This window comes from Oncorhynchus gorbuscha, linkage group LG13, assembly GCF_021184085.1.
Source record: "Oncorhynchus gorbuscha isolate QuinsamMale2020 ecotype Even-year linkage group LG13, OgorEven_v1.0, whole genome shotgun sequence".
NCBI classification, from domain to species: Eukaryota; Metazoa; Chordata; class Actinopteri; order Salmoniformes; family Salmonidae; genus Oncorhynchus; species Oncorhynchus gorbuscha.
The window spans coordinates 74,449,556-74,463,982 of NC_060185.1; the positions used below are offsets into that span (position 1 = coordinate 74,449,556).

Consider the following 14,427-nt stretch of genomic DNA (forward strand, 5'->3'; position numbering starts at 1 on the left):
AGCTGGTGTAATTGAGTCAGGTTTGTAGGCCTCCTTGCTTGCACACGCTTTTTCAATTCTGCCCACAAATTTTCTATGGGATTGAGGTCAGGGCTTTGTGATGGCCACTCCAATACCTTGACTTTGTTGTCCTTAAGCCATTTTGCCACAACTTTGGAAGTATGGTAGGGGTCATTATCCATTTGGAAGACCTATTTGCGACCAAGCTTTAACTTCCTGACTTATGTCTTGAGATGTTGCTTCAATATATCCACATAATTTTCCTTCCTTTTGATGCCATCTATTTTATGAAGTACATCAGTCCCTCCTTGCGCAAAGCACCCCACAACATGATGCTGCCACCCCCGTGCTTCACAGTGCTCCCCCTTTTTCCTCCTAACATAACGATGGTCAATATGGCCAAACAGTTCTATTTTTGTTACATCAGACCAGAGGACATTTCTCCTAAAAGTACGATCTTTGTCTCCATGTGCAGTTACAAACCGTAGTCTTGCTTTTTTTGGAGTTTTTGGAGCAGTGGCTTCTTCCTAGCTGTGCGGCCTTTCAGGTTATGTCAATATAGGTCTCGTTTTACTGTGGATACACATACTTGTGTACTTGATTCCTCTAGCATCTTCACAAGCTCCTTTGCTGTTGTTCTGGGATTGATTTGCACTTTTCGCACCAAAGTACATTAATCTCTAGGATGTCTCCTTTCTGAGCGGTATGACGGCTGCTTGGTCCCATGGTGTTTATACTTGCATACTATTGTTTGTACAGATGAATGTGGTACCTTCAGGCATTTGGAAATTGCTTCCAAGGATAAACCAGACTTATGGAGGTCTACAATTCTTGTGTAGGTCTACAATGATTCAAATTATGTCAATTAGCCTATCAGAAGCTTCTGAAGCTATGACATCATTTTCTGGAATTTTCCAAGCTGTTTAAAGGCACAGTCAACTTAGTGTATGTAAACTTCTGACCCACTGGAATTGTGATACAGTGAATTATAAGTGAAATCATCTGTCTGTAAACAATTTTTGGAAAAATTACTTGTGTCATGCACAAAGTAGATGTCCTAATTTGTGGAGTGGTTGAAAAACAAGTTTTAATGACTTCAAACTCAGTGTATGTAAACTTCCAACTTCAACTGTATCTGGTGTATATGACAATAAAAACAAGTATTTATTTTCTATACTTTAAACAAATTGGCTCCCTATTTAAAAAGAAGATGGAGAACAAGCTATGAAAGAAAAATACTGGAGTTTTGGTACTGTTACTGCCAACTAGCGTGAAATAATATTGCGATATTGCGACATGATTTGTTCAAGAATATGCAATGAAACCATATTGGACTGCTCTATTTTACTCAAGCCAGACTCTCTCTTGCATTTGGCATTAGTTGCAAGGCAATAATTATTGATAAAAAAAAATAAGAAATTAGCACAGTGAGAAATCCTTTGTACCAATGAACTTCCAGTCTCCTGATTAAGCTTCACCATTAACTGGAGCGTCACAGACTTTAATAAGCTTGGCTTAACAATGTAAAGCTCTGGCTTTTCCATTTCATCCATTCATTAATTATTCCTTGTAAATTGAAATGCTTACGTGGCTCGATACCAACGCTAAGATATCATTTTCTCATAGACTTCAAAGACTCCAAAGGCCTCAAAATAAACCAGTGTTCTATTTTACTTTTCAAAGTTGTATTTGCATGTGTTACATACAACAGTTTTTCATACTATCTCTGTAAGTTCTTCATTAATAAGAACTGTAGCACATGTAGTTGTATGTAGCTAATCTATCTAACTAGCTTTGGCCAAAGCTTAAAATGGTGTCTCTTACACTACTCCTGCACTTGCACATTGAGAAACACGCAGTAGTCTACATTGGTTGCCCTCATGCTCAATATAGCCTGGAGATATTAAAACTTTGATAGGTCATGCTTCGCTAAAGCACCTTAAAATCCCAGACCTTTTCCTCACACCTGTCAGTGTGAGTAGCTAGATGTTAACTCTAAAAACAAAGCAACAAGTGTCACTGGAGGTTAGCATAGCACCGTTAGCTCTCAGTTCGAACACGACCCCTGCACACTCACACAGGGGAGCAACACAGCTGGAAGCAAGGCAACCTTTAATGGGGTTGTTGTGACAACCAAGCAAGACACAAAGATCACCGGGGGGAGCCCATTCTATGACACAGTTCCCCCCACCCCTACGGCATGGCACACACATACGCAGAGGTGTGTAAACATTGCCTCATTATTTAACTAGGCAAGTCTATTAAGAACACATTTGAATGTACAATGACAGCCTAGGAACATTGGGTGCGAACTGCCTTGTTCAAGGGCAGAACAACAGATTTTTACCTTGTCAGCTCAGGGATTCGATCGAGCAACCTTTCGGTTACTGGCCCAACGCTCTAACCACTAGGTTACCTGCCACCCTTATGCTAACCCTAAACCCCTACATGGTCTCAAAGCCTGGTTTAACAATCATTTCACACCTTGATTACATTGAGACAATCACATACAGTGTGTCTCTTTTTTTATTCGTGGGAATACTTGGGAACAGATTTCCTAAATTTGACTAATTTTTTTGCTGAGTTCCAGGTGATTTTACAGTCTTTTTTGACCAAACCCCCCCCAACAAAAAGTTAGAATAATAAAATACACAGCAGGATCGAATTACCGACCGGGGTGGGTCCCATTGATCAACAGTTATCATTCTCAAAACTACAAACATTTGCCTCCACTCTATCGCAAAATTAGTAGAACTGCATGAAAGTAAAAATGTTGCCGTAAACTTGCTTTAATACACTCCTAAGGATCGGACCCGATTTTTCAATTATCGCCTAAAATGACATACCCAAATCTAACTGCCTGTAGCTCAGGACCTGAAGCAAGGATATGCATATTCTTGGTACCATTTGAAAGAAAACATTTTTTTGAAGTTTGTGGAAATGTGAAATGAATTTAAGAGAATATAACACATTCGATCTGATAAAAGATAATAGTAGCATCATCTTTGAAATGCAAGAGAAAGGCCATAGTGTATTATTCCAGCCCAGGCGCAATTCAGTGTATGTGCAAAGTTACACGGATCCAATGAACCATTGCATATCTGTTCAAAATGTTGTATCAAGACTGCCCAAATGTGCATAATTGGTTTATTAATACATTTTTCAAGTTCCTAATTGTGTACTCTCCTCAAACAATGTAATTGTATTATTTCACTGTAAACGCTACTGTAAATTGGACAGTGCAGTTAGATTAACAATAATTTAAGCTTTCTGCCCATATCAGATATGTCTATGTCCTGGGAGTTTTTTGTTTGTTACTTACAGCCTCATGCTAATCACATTATTCTACGTTAGCTCAACCGTTCCGCGGGGGGACACCGATCCCGTAGAGGTTAGAACGGCAACATTCTCTGTATGCCCCATTGCAAAATGTGCAGAATTGCAGAGAAATTACTTTAAAACATTAAATGTTTCTATTGGAGGCTCCGTTAAAATAATTTGCTCCCAGGAACATCTCTACAAAGTCCACCAAAAGGAATGGCAGGGCCTCACTACAGGGTCCACCATGAGCAGTGTTTCCCAAACTAAGGGTCGCATGATTTTGTTTTTTTCAATTGAAAAAGTAAACATTGACCATTTATTGCATCACTTTTTTTACATGGTGGGGTCATGAAAAATGTTTGATATCAAAATGGTGTCAGGGGCCAAAAACAACAAGTTTGGGAACACCTGACCGAGAGGCTTGGCAGGGGCATCGCTACAGGGTCTACTTAAGGGAAAGGTAGGTGCAGTTGCTAGGAAACAGGGCGTGAAATCACAAGAGAGATATGTTTAAAGAGCCAATGCAGCCTTTTTAAAATCTCAATATAAAATAATTTCAGGGTAACAATTAAGTTCCTTACTGTGATTGTTTTCAATTAAAATGGTAAAAAATAAACAAAAATAGCTTCTAAGCAAAGAGCAATTTCTCAAACAAGATTTTGCTTTTTATTGATGTCAGCAGGCAGGGCAAAACTCCATCCCACCAAAACAGGCTGAAATTTCAGGCAGTATTTTCAAACAGATCTTTTGAAACACATGAAAATCACATTTTTGACTGCACTGGGCCTTTAATATAGTTACTCCAAAGCAGATAACGAGGGAAAGAAACAGTGAAAAAGCAGTCTGTCTGGGACGTGAGATATCATGGTTATTCATAAAGGCAATTAAACAGTAGATCATTATCAGAGAGAGAGAGAGAGAGAGAGAGGAGAGAGTGAGAGAGAGAGAGAGGAAGCTGACAAAATTGAATACGCCACGGGCTGCCCCTCCCCTCTTCTGTTCTGCTTCTGAAAGAATAATCCAAGAGGAAATAGCCCCCGGTGTTAGACGAGTTTGAGAACATGCACATTTATCCAGGAATATAGGGTATCTTGATGATGATGCACTCTCTTTCTGCTTGTCCTGAGTAAAACTCTTGGAAAATACTTGTTGTTCATTCTTTCGTTCATTCTTTCACTCACAGACCGATAGTCATCACAACAGTCATTTAGTGTTCATATTATTGTCTACCCAAATTCATTTTATATTAATTTGTTATGAACGTTTGACCCTACCGGTAGCTTGAAAAACTTTGTACACTTTAGTTTGTGAATTTACATATTATACTCATCCTAGACCAGGGAGTGTCAACCCTCACCTTAATGGTTGTGCAGGCTTTTGTTCCAGCCTTGCTCTATAACACTATCTTTACTCCTCTAGGCTACTACACATGTGTGGAGGTGATATTCACCCTGAGGAGGCAGGTGGGCTTCTACATGATGGGTGTCTATGCCCCCACACTGCTCATTGTGGTCCTCTCCTGGCTCTCCTTCTGGATCAACCCTGATGCCAGCGCTGCCAGGGTCCCACTGGGTATGAACTTTAATCCATACTCTAACCACTAACCCCTATCCTAACCACTAACCCCTATCCTAACCACTAACCCTTATCCTAACCACTGACCCCTAACCCCTATCTTAACCACTGACCCATAACCTCTATTCTAACCACTGACTGACCCATAACCCGTATCCTAACCACTGACCCCTAACCCCTATCCTAACCACTGACTGACCCATAATCCCTATCCTAACCACTGACCCATAACCCCTAACCACTTACTGTTAGCTCATATCCTAAATACTGACCCCTAACCCCGATCCTAACCACGTACCCTTAACTTCTATCCTAACCACTAACCCCTATCCTAACTCCATGTCACTGTGTCTGACTGTAGGTAATCTCCCATGTCACTGTGTCTGACTGTAGGTAGTCTCCCAGGTCACTGTATCTGACTGTAGCTAGTCTCCCATGTCACTGTGTCTGACTGTAGCTAGTTTCCCTTGTCACTCTGTCTGACTGTAGGTAGTCTCCCATGTCACTGTGTCTGACTGTAGCTAGTCTCCCATGTCCTGTGTCTGACTTTAGGTAGTATTCAATGTCACTGTGTCTGACTTTAGGTGGTCTCCCATGTTATTGTGTCTGACTTTAGGTAGTCTCCCATGTCACTGTGTCTGACTGTAGGTAGTCTCCCATGTCACTGTATCTGACTGTAGGTAGTCTCCCATGTCACTGTGTCTCACTGTAGGTAGTCTCCCATGTCACTGTGTCTGACTGTAGCTAGTCTCCCATGTCACTGTGTCTGACTGTAGCTAGTCTCCCATGTCACTGTGTCTGACTTTAGGTAGTCTCCCATGTCACTGTGTCTGACTTTAGGTAGTCTCCCATGTCACTGTGTCTGACTGTAGCTAGTCTCCCATGTCACTGTTTCTGACTTTAGGTAGTCTCCCATGTCACTGTGTCTGACTGTAGGTAGTCTCCCATGTCACTGTATCTGACTGTAGGTAGTCTCCCATGTCACTGTGTCTGACTGTAGGTAGTCTCCCATGTCACTGTGTCTGACTGTAGCTAGTCTCCCATGTCACTGTGTCTGACTGTAGCTAGTCTCCCATGTCACTGTGTCTGACTGTAGCTAGTCTCCCATGTCACTGTGGTGTTGTCTGAATTCAGCCTAAAAAATTAAAACGGAATAATCCTACATTTCGTTATTCTTTTGCTTTACTAATTGAAATAATAGTGAAATGTAGCGTGATTCAATTCAAATTTTGAGGCTGGTCTGACTTATTGAGGCATCAAATGCAGCCTAATATAGCCATCCATTTGACATCACTGCATGATGACATGAGAGCGGTTTACTGTTTTTCATATACTCTAGTATCCCATTTTACTGTTTCACTGTCTGCCTGAGGGAGTGCAATGTGAATAGCAATGGAACCATCTATTGTCATTCCACTGTCTCCCCTACATGATACATAATATATCATGAAACAATTTATGTTGTATGAGTAACTTGCCTAGTCCATCATCAACAAGCCTGCACGAGTGGGAAATGTCAACTTCTCCCCGTGTGATGTCACTTCATCCATTCTGATGGGTCTGAGAGAGCTGTGTGGATAAGAGGACCATACATTGTTACTCCCCCACTCCCACCACTTCCGTCACTACCTCCTCCTCCTCTGTTTCCCCTCCAGCTGTTAGTCACTTTCCTCTCATCCCTCCATCTCCTCTGGAGGGCCACCTCATGACACCTCAGTAAATGGGATCAGCACAGGTCAGTCATCTCCTGTGTGTGTCCATTCATTCACCTCTATGTGTGGGTGAGTGTGTGTGTGCGTGTGTGTGTGTGTGTGTTGTGTGCGTACATGTGATTAGATGTGTGGAGTACTTCCGTATACAATTTCTACTATGTGTGTCATGTTGGACTCATTTTGTTCCCACAATACAGCGTCCCATCGGGGCCAAGCGTCAGCAAACAAAGCATTATGCTGTTTCAACAGAGCCAACACCTTCCCTGTGTTATGTAAAATAGGCCAGCTTGCATGCTGGGATGAAAAGGATTTCAGAGCTCGGTGAACTCCGATGGGGTTAGGTAATCATCCGAAATAAGGACCCCACGCTTTTATTTCGAGATATTTCTGCAGTCACTTATGTAACGGCCTAGATTAATTGTCCAATCAGAGAGCCAAAACAATAGAAAATATCTCTTTATTGTTGGTGGTGCTGTGAACCCACTTCATCAATAGAATTAAGAAGGTAGAAAGGTAAAGGAAGGTTCATGGGTTTATAATTGGGATCTTAGTACTGTATATCCTGGGATATGGGTTTGAATGTGAGTGTTTTATTACCACAGCCTAGTCCAGGTGATTCATATATCCATTATTCTGTACTGTACATCAGGGGCATTCAATTCCAACTGTCGAGGGCTGCTGTGTCTTCTCCCTGCTATTTACCACTCACCTGGTTTAGATCAAAGACCTCTGATTTAAAGGCAAGGATGAAAACTAGCAAATACTGCGACCCTCGAGGTCTGAAGTTGATTCTCCTTGTCTGCTGTGCATTCTATGTTGAGCATTAGAGAGTCGAGTCCAAATGCTAATTTGAGCTCCTCTGACACATCTAGAAGTATCCCCAACACTAGGCTCTGCTCTCCTTCCCTGGATGTTTTAGTTGACAAGGTCACCTCTTTCCTCCCTGTTAACCTCCCAGGGATCCTCTCGGTACTCTCCCTGTCTTCTGAGTGCACGTCCCTGGCGTCAGAGCTGCCCAAGGTTTCCTACGTGAAGGCCATCGACATCTGGCTGATCGCATGCCTACTGTTTGGCTTCGCCTCCCTGGTGGAGTACGCCGTGGTGCAGGTGATGCTCAACAGCCCCAAGCGCATCGAGGCTGAGAAGGCCAAGATGGCATCCAAGGTGAAGGCAGAGGGTAAGGAGAAGGCGGCAGGCAAGAACAACACGGTCAATGGTACCAGCGAGACGCCCTGTCATGTCAGCACACTGCAGGTGGGTGAAGGAAAGGTGGGGAGGGGATGGGATGGGTGTTTGTGGGGAATGGGGTGGTGGGTGGGTGGGGTGTTGCTTGTGTACGTGAGTTCGCTTTCTGTAATTAGAAATAGGATGAAGTCTCCAGACACTGATTTAAGTCAGGATGTAGTTGTCTCCAGACACTGATCTAAGTCAGGATGTAGTTGTCTCCAGGCACTGATCTAAGTCAGGATGTAGTTGTCTCCAGACACTGATCTAAGTCAGGATGAAGTTGTCTCCAGACACGGATCTAAGTCAGGATGTAGTTGTCTCCAGACACTGATCTAAGTCAGGATGAAGTTGTCTCCAGACACTGATTTAAGTCAGGATGTAGTTGTCTCCAGACACTGATCTAAGTCAGGATGAAGTTGTCTCCAGACACTGATTTAAGTCAGGATGTAGTTGTCTCCAGACACTGATTTAAGTCAGGATGTAGTTGTCTCCAGGCACTAATCTAAGTCAGGATGTAGTTGTCTCCAGACACTGATCTAAGTCAGGATGAAGTTGTCTCCAGACACTGATTTAAGTCAGGATGTAGTTGTCTCCAGGCACTGATTTAAGTCAGGATGAAGTTGATGTTTTCACTCACGAGACTCCCAGTTACACAACAAATGTTCCTTTTGTTCCATAAAGATTATTTTTTACCTCAGTTTGTTTGTTGTGTTATGTTCAGAAATCCACAGGAAAGGGCGGTCACGACAACACAGACGAAAATTCCAAATAGTTTCTATAATGTCCACAGTAACATGTCAAATGTTTTTTATAATCAATCCTCAGGTTGTTTTTAAAACATATAATCGATAATATATCAACCGCAAATGTCTTTCACAGTAGGAGAGGGAAAAGCAATACCTATCCAAAGTCTGTTGCGCGAGCAAAACTCATGTGACCACTTGAAGCGATGTTATCGTTCTGGCTCATTTTTCTAAATAAAAGTCTGAAACTGTCTGAAGACTGTTGACACCTTGAGGAAGCGATAGGAAAAGGAATCTGGTTCAAATCCAGCAAAGGGAGGCTATGGAACATGGCGTTTTCAAAATAGAAGCCACTTCCTGTTGATTTTCCTCACGGTTTCGCCTGCAATATCAGTTCTGTTATACTCACAGACAATATTTTGACAGTTTTGGAAACTTTAAAGTGTTTTCTATCCAATACTAATAATAACATGCATATATTAGCAACTGAGACTGAGGAGCTGGCCGTTTACAATGGGCACCTTTTCATCCAAGCTACTCAATACTGCCCCTGCAGCCTTAAAAAGTTAAGTCAGGATGAAGTTGTCTCCAGACACTGATCTAAGTCAGGGTGTAGTTGTCTCCAGACACTGATCTAAGTCAGGATGAAGTTGTCTCCAGACACTGATTTAAGTCCGGATGTAGTTGTCTCCAGACACTGATTTAAGTCAGGATGAAGTTGTCTCCAGACACTGATTTAAGTCCGGATGTAGTTGTCTCCAGACACTGATTTAAGTCAGGATGAAGCTGTTTCCAGACACTGATCTTAGTCAGGATGTAGTCGTTTGCAGACACTGATCCAAGTCCGGATGAAGTTGTCACTAATGGATACAACGTGTGTGCACGTTTGCGTGCATGTGTGTGTACTCGTGTGTGCGCGTGTGCTATCCTCACACTTAGTTGAATGACGAATGGTTAACCTTGTCCCTAGGCATGATTAGAGTGAAGTTAGCAATCTAAATGCTAAATAGATTGGACGATCCAATCATTCATAAATGCTAACATCTTCAGCACTCTTGCCTGGCACGTATAAAGATTGACACTCAGGTACAGATTTCACTCCTGAAATGTAGTTTTAATTATACACTTCATTGAAATTACTTGACATTGTAATGTATGTTAGTCAATACTTCAAGAGATCGCAAGAGACACAAGAGATCAAATATGTTTTCGTATCAAATGTAAATTAAATGAACATCGATTTAATGAGATTAATGGTTAGAGTGGAAAAACTAGCAACTACAGGGCCTTGCGAAAGTATTCGGCCCCCTTGAACTTTGCGACCTTTTGCCACATTTCAGGTTTCAAACATAAAGATATAAAACTGTATTTTTTTGTGAAGAATTAACAACAAGTGGGACACAATCATGAATCACAAATAAAAAACTGAAAAATTGGGCATGCAAAATTATTCAGCCCCCTTAAGTTAATACTTTGTAGCGCCACCTTTTGCTGCGATTACAGCTGTAAGTCGCTTGGGGTATGTCTCTATCAGTTTTGCACATCGAGAGACTGACATTTTTTCCCATTCCTCCTTGCAAAACAGCTCGAGCTCAGTGAGGTTGGATGGAGAGCATTTGTGAACAGCAGTTTTCAGTTCTTTCCACAGATTCTCGATTGGATTCAGGTCTGGACTTTGACTTGGCCATTCTAACACCTGGATATGTTTATTTTTTAACCATTCCATTGTAGACTCCATCAGGTTTTCTTCCAGAATGGTCCTGTATTTGGCTCCATCCATCTTCGCATCAATTTTAACCATCTTCCCTGTCCCTGCTGAAGAAAAGCAGGCCCAAACCATGATGCTGCCACCACCATGTTTGACAGTGGGGATGATGTGTTCAGGGTGATGAGCTGTGTTGCTTTTACGCCAAACATAACGTTTTGCATTGTTGCCAAAAAGTTCAATTTTGGTTTCATCTGACCAGAGCACCTTCTTCCACATGTTTGGTGTGTCTCCGAGGTGGCTTGTGGCAAACTTTGAACTACACTTTTTATGGATATCTTTAAGAAATGGCTTTCTTCTTGCCACTCTTCCATAAAGGCCAGATTTGTGCAATATATGACTGATTGTTGTCCTATGGACAGAGTCTCCCACCTCAGCTGTAGATCTCTGCAGTTCATCCAGAGTGATCATGGGCCTCTTGGCTGCATCTCTGATCAGTCTTCTCCTTGTATGAGCTGAAAGTTTAGAGGGACGGCCTGGTCTTGGTAGATTTGCAGTGGTCTGATACTCCTTCCATTTCAATATTATCGCTTGCACAGTGCTCCTTGGGATGTTTAAAGCTTGGGCAAACTTTTTGTATCCGAATCCGGCTTTAAACTTCTTCACAATAGTATCTCGGACCTGCCTGGTGTGTTCCTTGTTCTTCATGATGCTCTGCGCTTTTAATGGACCTCTAAGACTATCACAGTGCAGGTGCATTTATACGGAGACTTGATTACACACAGGTGGATTGTATTTATCATCATTAGTCATTTAGGTCAACATTGGATCATTCAGAGATCCTCACTGAACTTCTGGAGAGAGTTTGCTGCACTGAAAGTAAAGGGGCTGAATAATTTTGCACGCTCAATTTTTCCATTTTTGATTTGTTAAAAAAGTTTGAAATATCCAATAAATGTCGTTCCACTTCATGATTATGTCCCACTTGGTGTTGATTCTTCACAAAAAAAATACAGTTTTATATCTTTATGTTTGAAGCCTGAAATATGGCAAAAGGTCGCAAAGTTCAAGAGGGCCGAATACTTTCGCAAGGCACTGTATATGATTAGTTTCTTAATTGCCCTGTAGCCCTTGAGGGAAGTTGATGAGAAAGATCGATGTTGAAATTTGGGTTTTTAGAAGCTTCCAGGTTAAGTCCTGAGCTTACAGACAAGTACTAAAACACCTGAAGTAGGCATTATAGAGTTAAGTCAACAAGTTACTATATCAGCTATACACAGATGATTTTGTAGTTAGCAATCTATTGTAACAGCATGTCAATTCACCAAAGAAAACACAAGAGAAGACTTCCAGATTACATCTCCAAAACAGCAACATTAGGGATATTTTGCCACTGTCTATGGGTGCCATCAAAAGACAATGCATTAGATTACTGTGTATCTGTTGCATTGTCATCTCATTCAGAAAGAAACTGCCAGACATCACACCAATGCAAAACACCACTGCATGGTCAAATTGGCACCCTTTGTATATGCTAATATATATGGACACCAGTGATGATCAAACCAGCATCACTCAAAGTGTCTCTCTCCAGTAAGATCCTATAGAGAGGAATGCAGCTGATCTATCGCCCTGACGTTTGAAGCGTGACACCTTATGCGCTATCTCCATAGGGAACGCACAACACAGCCAATGTCTACAGAAGGTAGGCATGTTAGCACCATCCTACCCTCCAACCACACTAGAACCATAGAACTTAGCTGACTGAAACTACACCAAACGGCCCTAAAAGGGATGGCAAAGCACAATCATAAATTAACTTATGTCAGAATGTCACACAAATGAAGGCATTACTTGATTGGAATGACGACATTTCTCTCTGGCTCTGGCCACTACTGCTCAGCGTTGGCGGTTGGCAGTAAGGGAGGAGGACGACATGGGATGTGATTAGAGCTCTAGCTGACTCCTAGTTCATGGGCTGCAGAGATGTATGATGCCATTAGCTTAGAGAAAGTCAGAGAGCTGGAGAGTGACTGGATGGGAATGTTTGGAGTAGTGGGGCTAATGCAATGTTTTCAATGGCTCCCATCACCACCTCACCACTAGGTGAGGCACTTGACCCCTAACCTGCTCAAGGGGCACTGCTTTTCTCCTGACCCTGTGCTCTCCCCAGCCTTCTGTGATTGTGTGTGTGTGTGTGGTGTGATTGTGGGGTGGGTACTCTGATAGCAAAAAGACCACTTCCCCATCAACAAAGTTATGTTTACCACCTTTCCCTTTTCCAGGGGGCAGAGATCCGGTGCAAAAAGGTGTGCACCTCCAAATCGGACCTGCGCACCAACGACTTCAGCATTGTTGGCTCACTGCCGCGGGACTTTGAGCTCTCAAACTTTGACTGCTACGGGAAGCCCATTACCTTGCCCCACGGCCTGAGCAAAAGCCAGGCCAAGGCCAAGAAACCGCCGCCGCCCAAGCCCATCATCCCCTCAGCTGCCAAGCGGGTCGACCTCTATGCCCGAGCCCTCTTCCCCTTCTCCTTCCTCTTCTTCAACGTCATCTATTGGTCCGTGTACTTGTGATCAGGGATGGAATTGAAGGGTTTTGGGCCAGCTTGTCTAGTAGACCACATGTGCTTGTGATCATCTCGTATTTTGATCCATTCTTCCTTAATTTTTTAAGTTATTGATTTGTTGATCAGTTTATATTAATCTATATATTATTAACTATCATCATTGGCACTAGGACAATTATATCATCCATGAATTCATAATTATTGGCACTAGGAAGAGCGAACATCCATCATAGGTGTAATTTGTGAGATGAATGATATAAATTATTTGACAATTTGAAAATCAATAAAGAATAAAAAATATTAAGAATTTATGGAAAAATAATAATGTTGTAGTACTTAGTTAAAAGAAATCATAAGACACAGTACAAATAATTGTAAATTGGTCTCCCAGAATTTCAGAACGCATTCTGATATCTAAAAAAAGAAATTGCATTGTGAAACCCAAACGTATTATGTCGAAGTCTCTCAAACGCTCTTGAGAACCGCACCAGGGTACCTCATTTCAAATTTGAAAAGCAACCCTAAAAATAGATTAAAGAAAGAATTAATCAAAAATATTAGTGTACATAGGCAGGTGCTTTTTGTCGCTAAGAGCAGGAACTTGCTCACAAGATTGATAAGATGGCATCGGCACAAAGTTTACAATTGCATGTTAAAAGTTGCTTATATGAATATAAATGCAGTATATTATATCTATGAATGTTTATTAAAGCTATAATATGTAATTTTTATTTTTTGGGCGACCTGACCAAGTTCACGTAGAAAAGTGAGTTAAAGATCTGTAATTCTCATTGAAAGCAAGTCTAAGAAGTGGAAGATGTGCGCTATTTCTATGCTTCCCGTTCTTAAATTTCGTTTTTGTGTCTATTTGGTTTTGTACACCAGCTTCAAACAGCTGAAAATGCTATATTTTGTGATTTTGAAAATATATTTCACAGCGGTTTGAATGGTACAATGGTTCTCTACACGATGCATTGCTTGTTTTGTCACATAAACTAAAATTAGGCAAACTCTAATATTAAATACTAAATATTACCTTTAATATTATTGTATTATTTTCTCTCTCCAAGACTACAGTTGATATATTAAAAACTGTGTCGTTGTTCAGTTGGTTATATGACATTGCCACTACGAGAATTGTACCTTTTGACAATCTCTCACATATCACTACATGTTCAGCACCATATTTCATGTGTAAATGGGTTAACAAACTGACCATGTATATGTGATTTGCAAGTTTACAATTTACAAACTAAATAAATGTTTATATGACTCACTCAACGATGTATTTGTGATATTATTTGTTGTTGTCTAAATCTGTCTGTCTCTACACACATTTATCACAGATTTACCACAATGACTAAAGAATGTGAGATTAAACAAATGTTATGTACCCATTGCTCATTAAAATAAACTCAAGGATTTTGCCAGATATCATAAAAATAAACCCCTTCCCCTAAATTATTCACATGGTATCAAAAGGTTAACTTTCCCTCGTAAAAACAGTCACATTTGTGTTAGATCATAGTGGCCCTCTTGAAGAGTGGTGTGATGTGTCAGACCTGGAGCATA

At 41.3% G+C, this 14,427-nt stretch overlaps 1 protein-coding gene across 4 annotated transcripts in view; it reads left to right on the forward strand.

The window, feature by feature from the left end:
* Window positions 1–14,131, forward strand: part of glrbb (glycine receptor, beta b) — a 61,581-nt gene extending 47,450 nt beyond the window's left edge. For 3 of the 4 annotated variants that reach the window (XM_046295715.1, XM_046295713.1, XM_046295714.1), the window contains 3 exons: window positions 4,741–4,893; window positions 7,567–7,862; window positions 12,569–14,131. In XM_046295715.1, the coding sequence (XP_046151671.1) occupies window positions 4,741–4,893; window positions 7,567–7,862; window positions 12,569–12,862 (743 nt within the window). In that variant the 3' untranslated portion in view covers window positions 12,863–14,131. Of the gene's footprint in view, window positions 1–4,740; window positions 4,894–6,551; window positions 6,632–7,566; window positions 7,863–12,568 lie in introns of those variants that run through there. The other variant, XM_046295716.1, reaches the window with a different exon arrangement.
* Window positions 14,132–14,427: the final 296 nt, after the last annotated feature.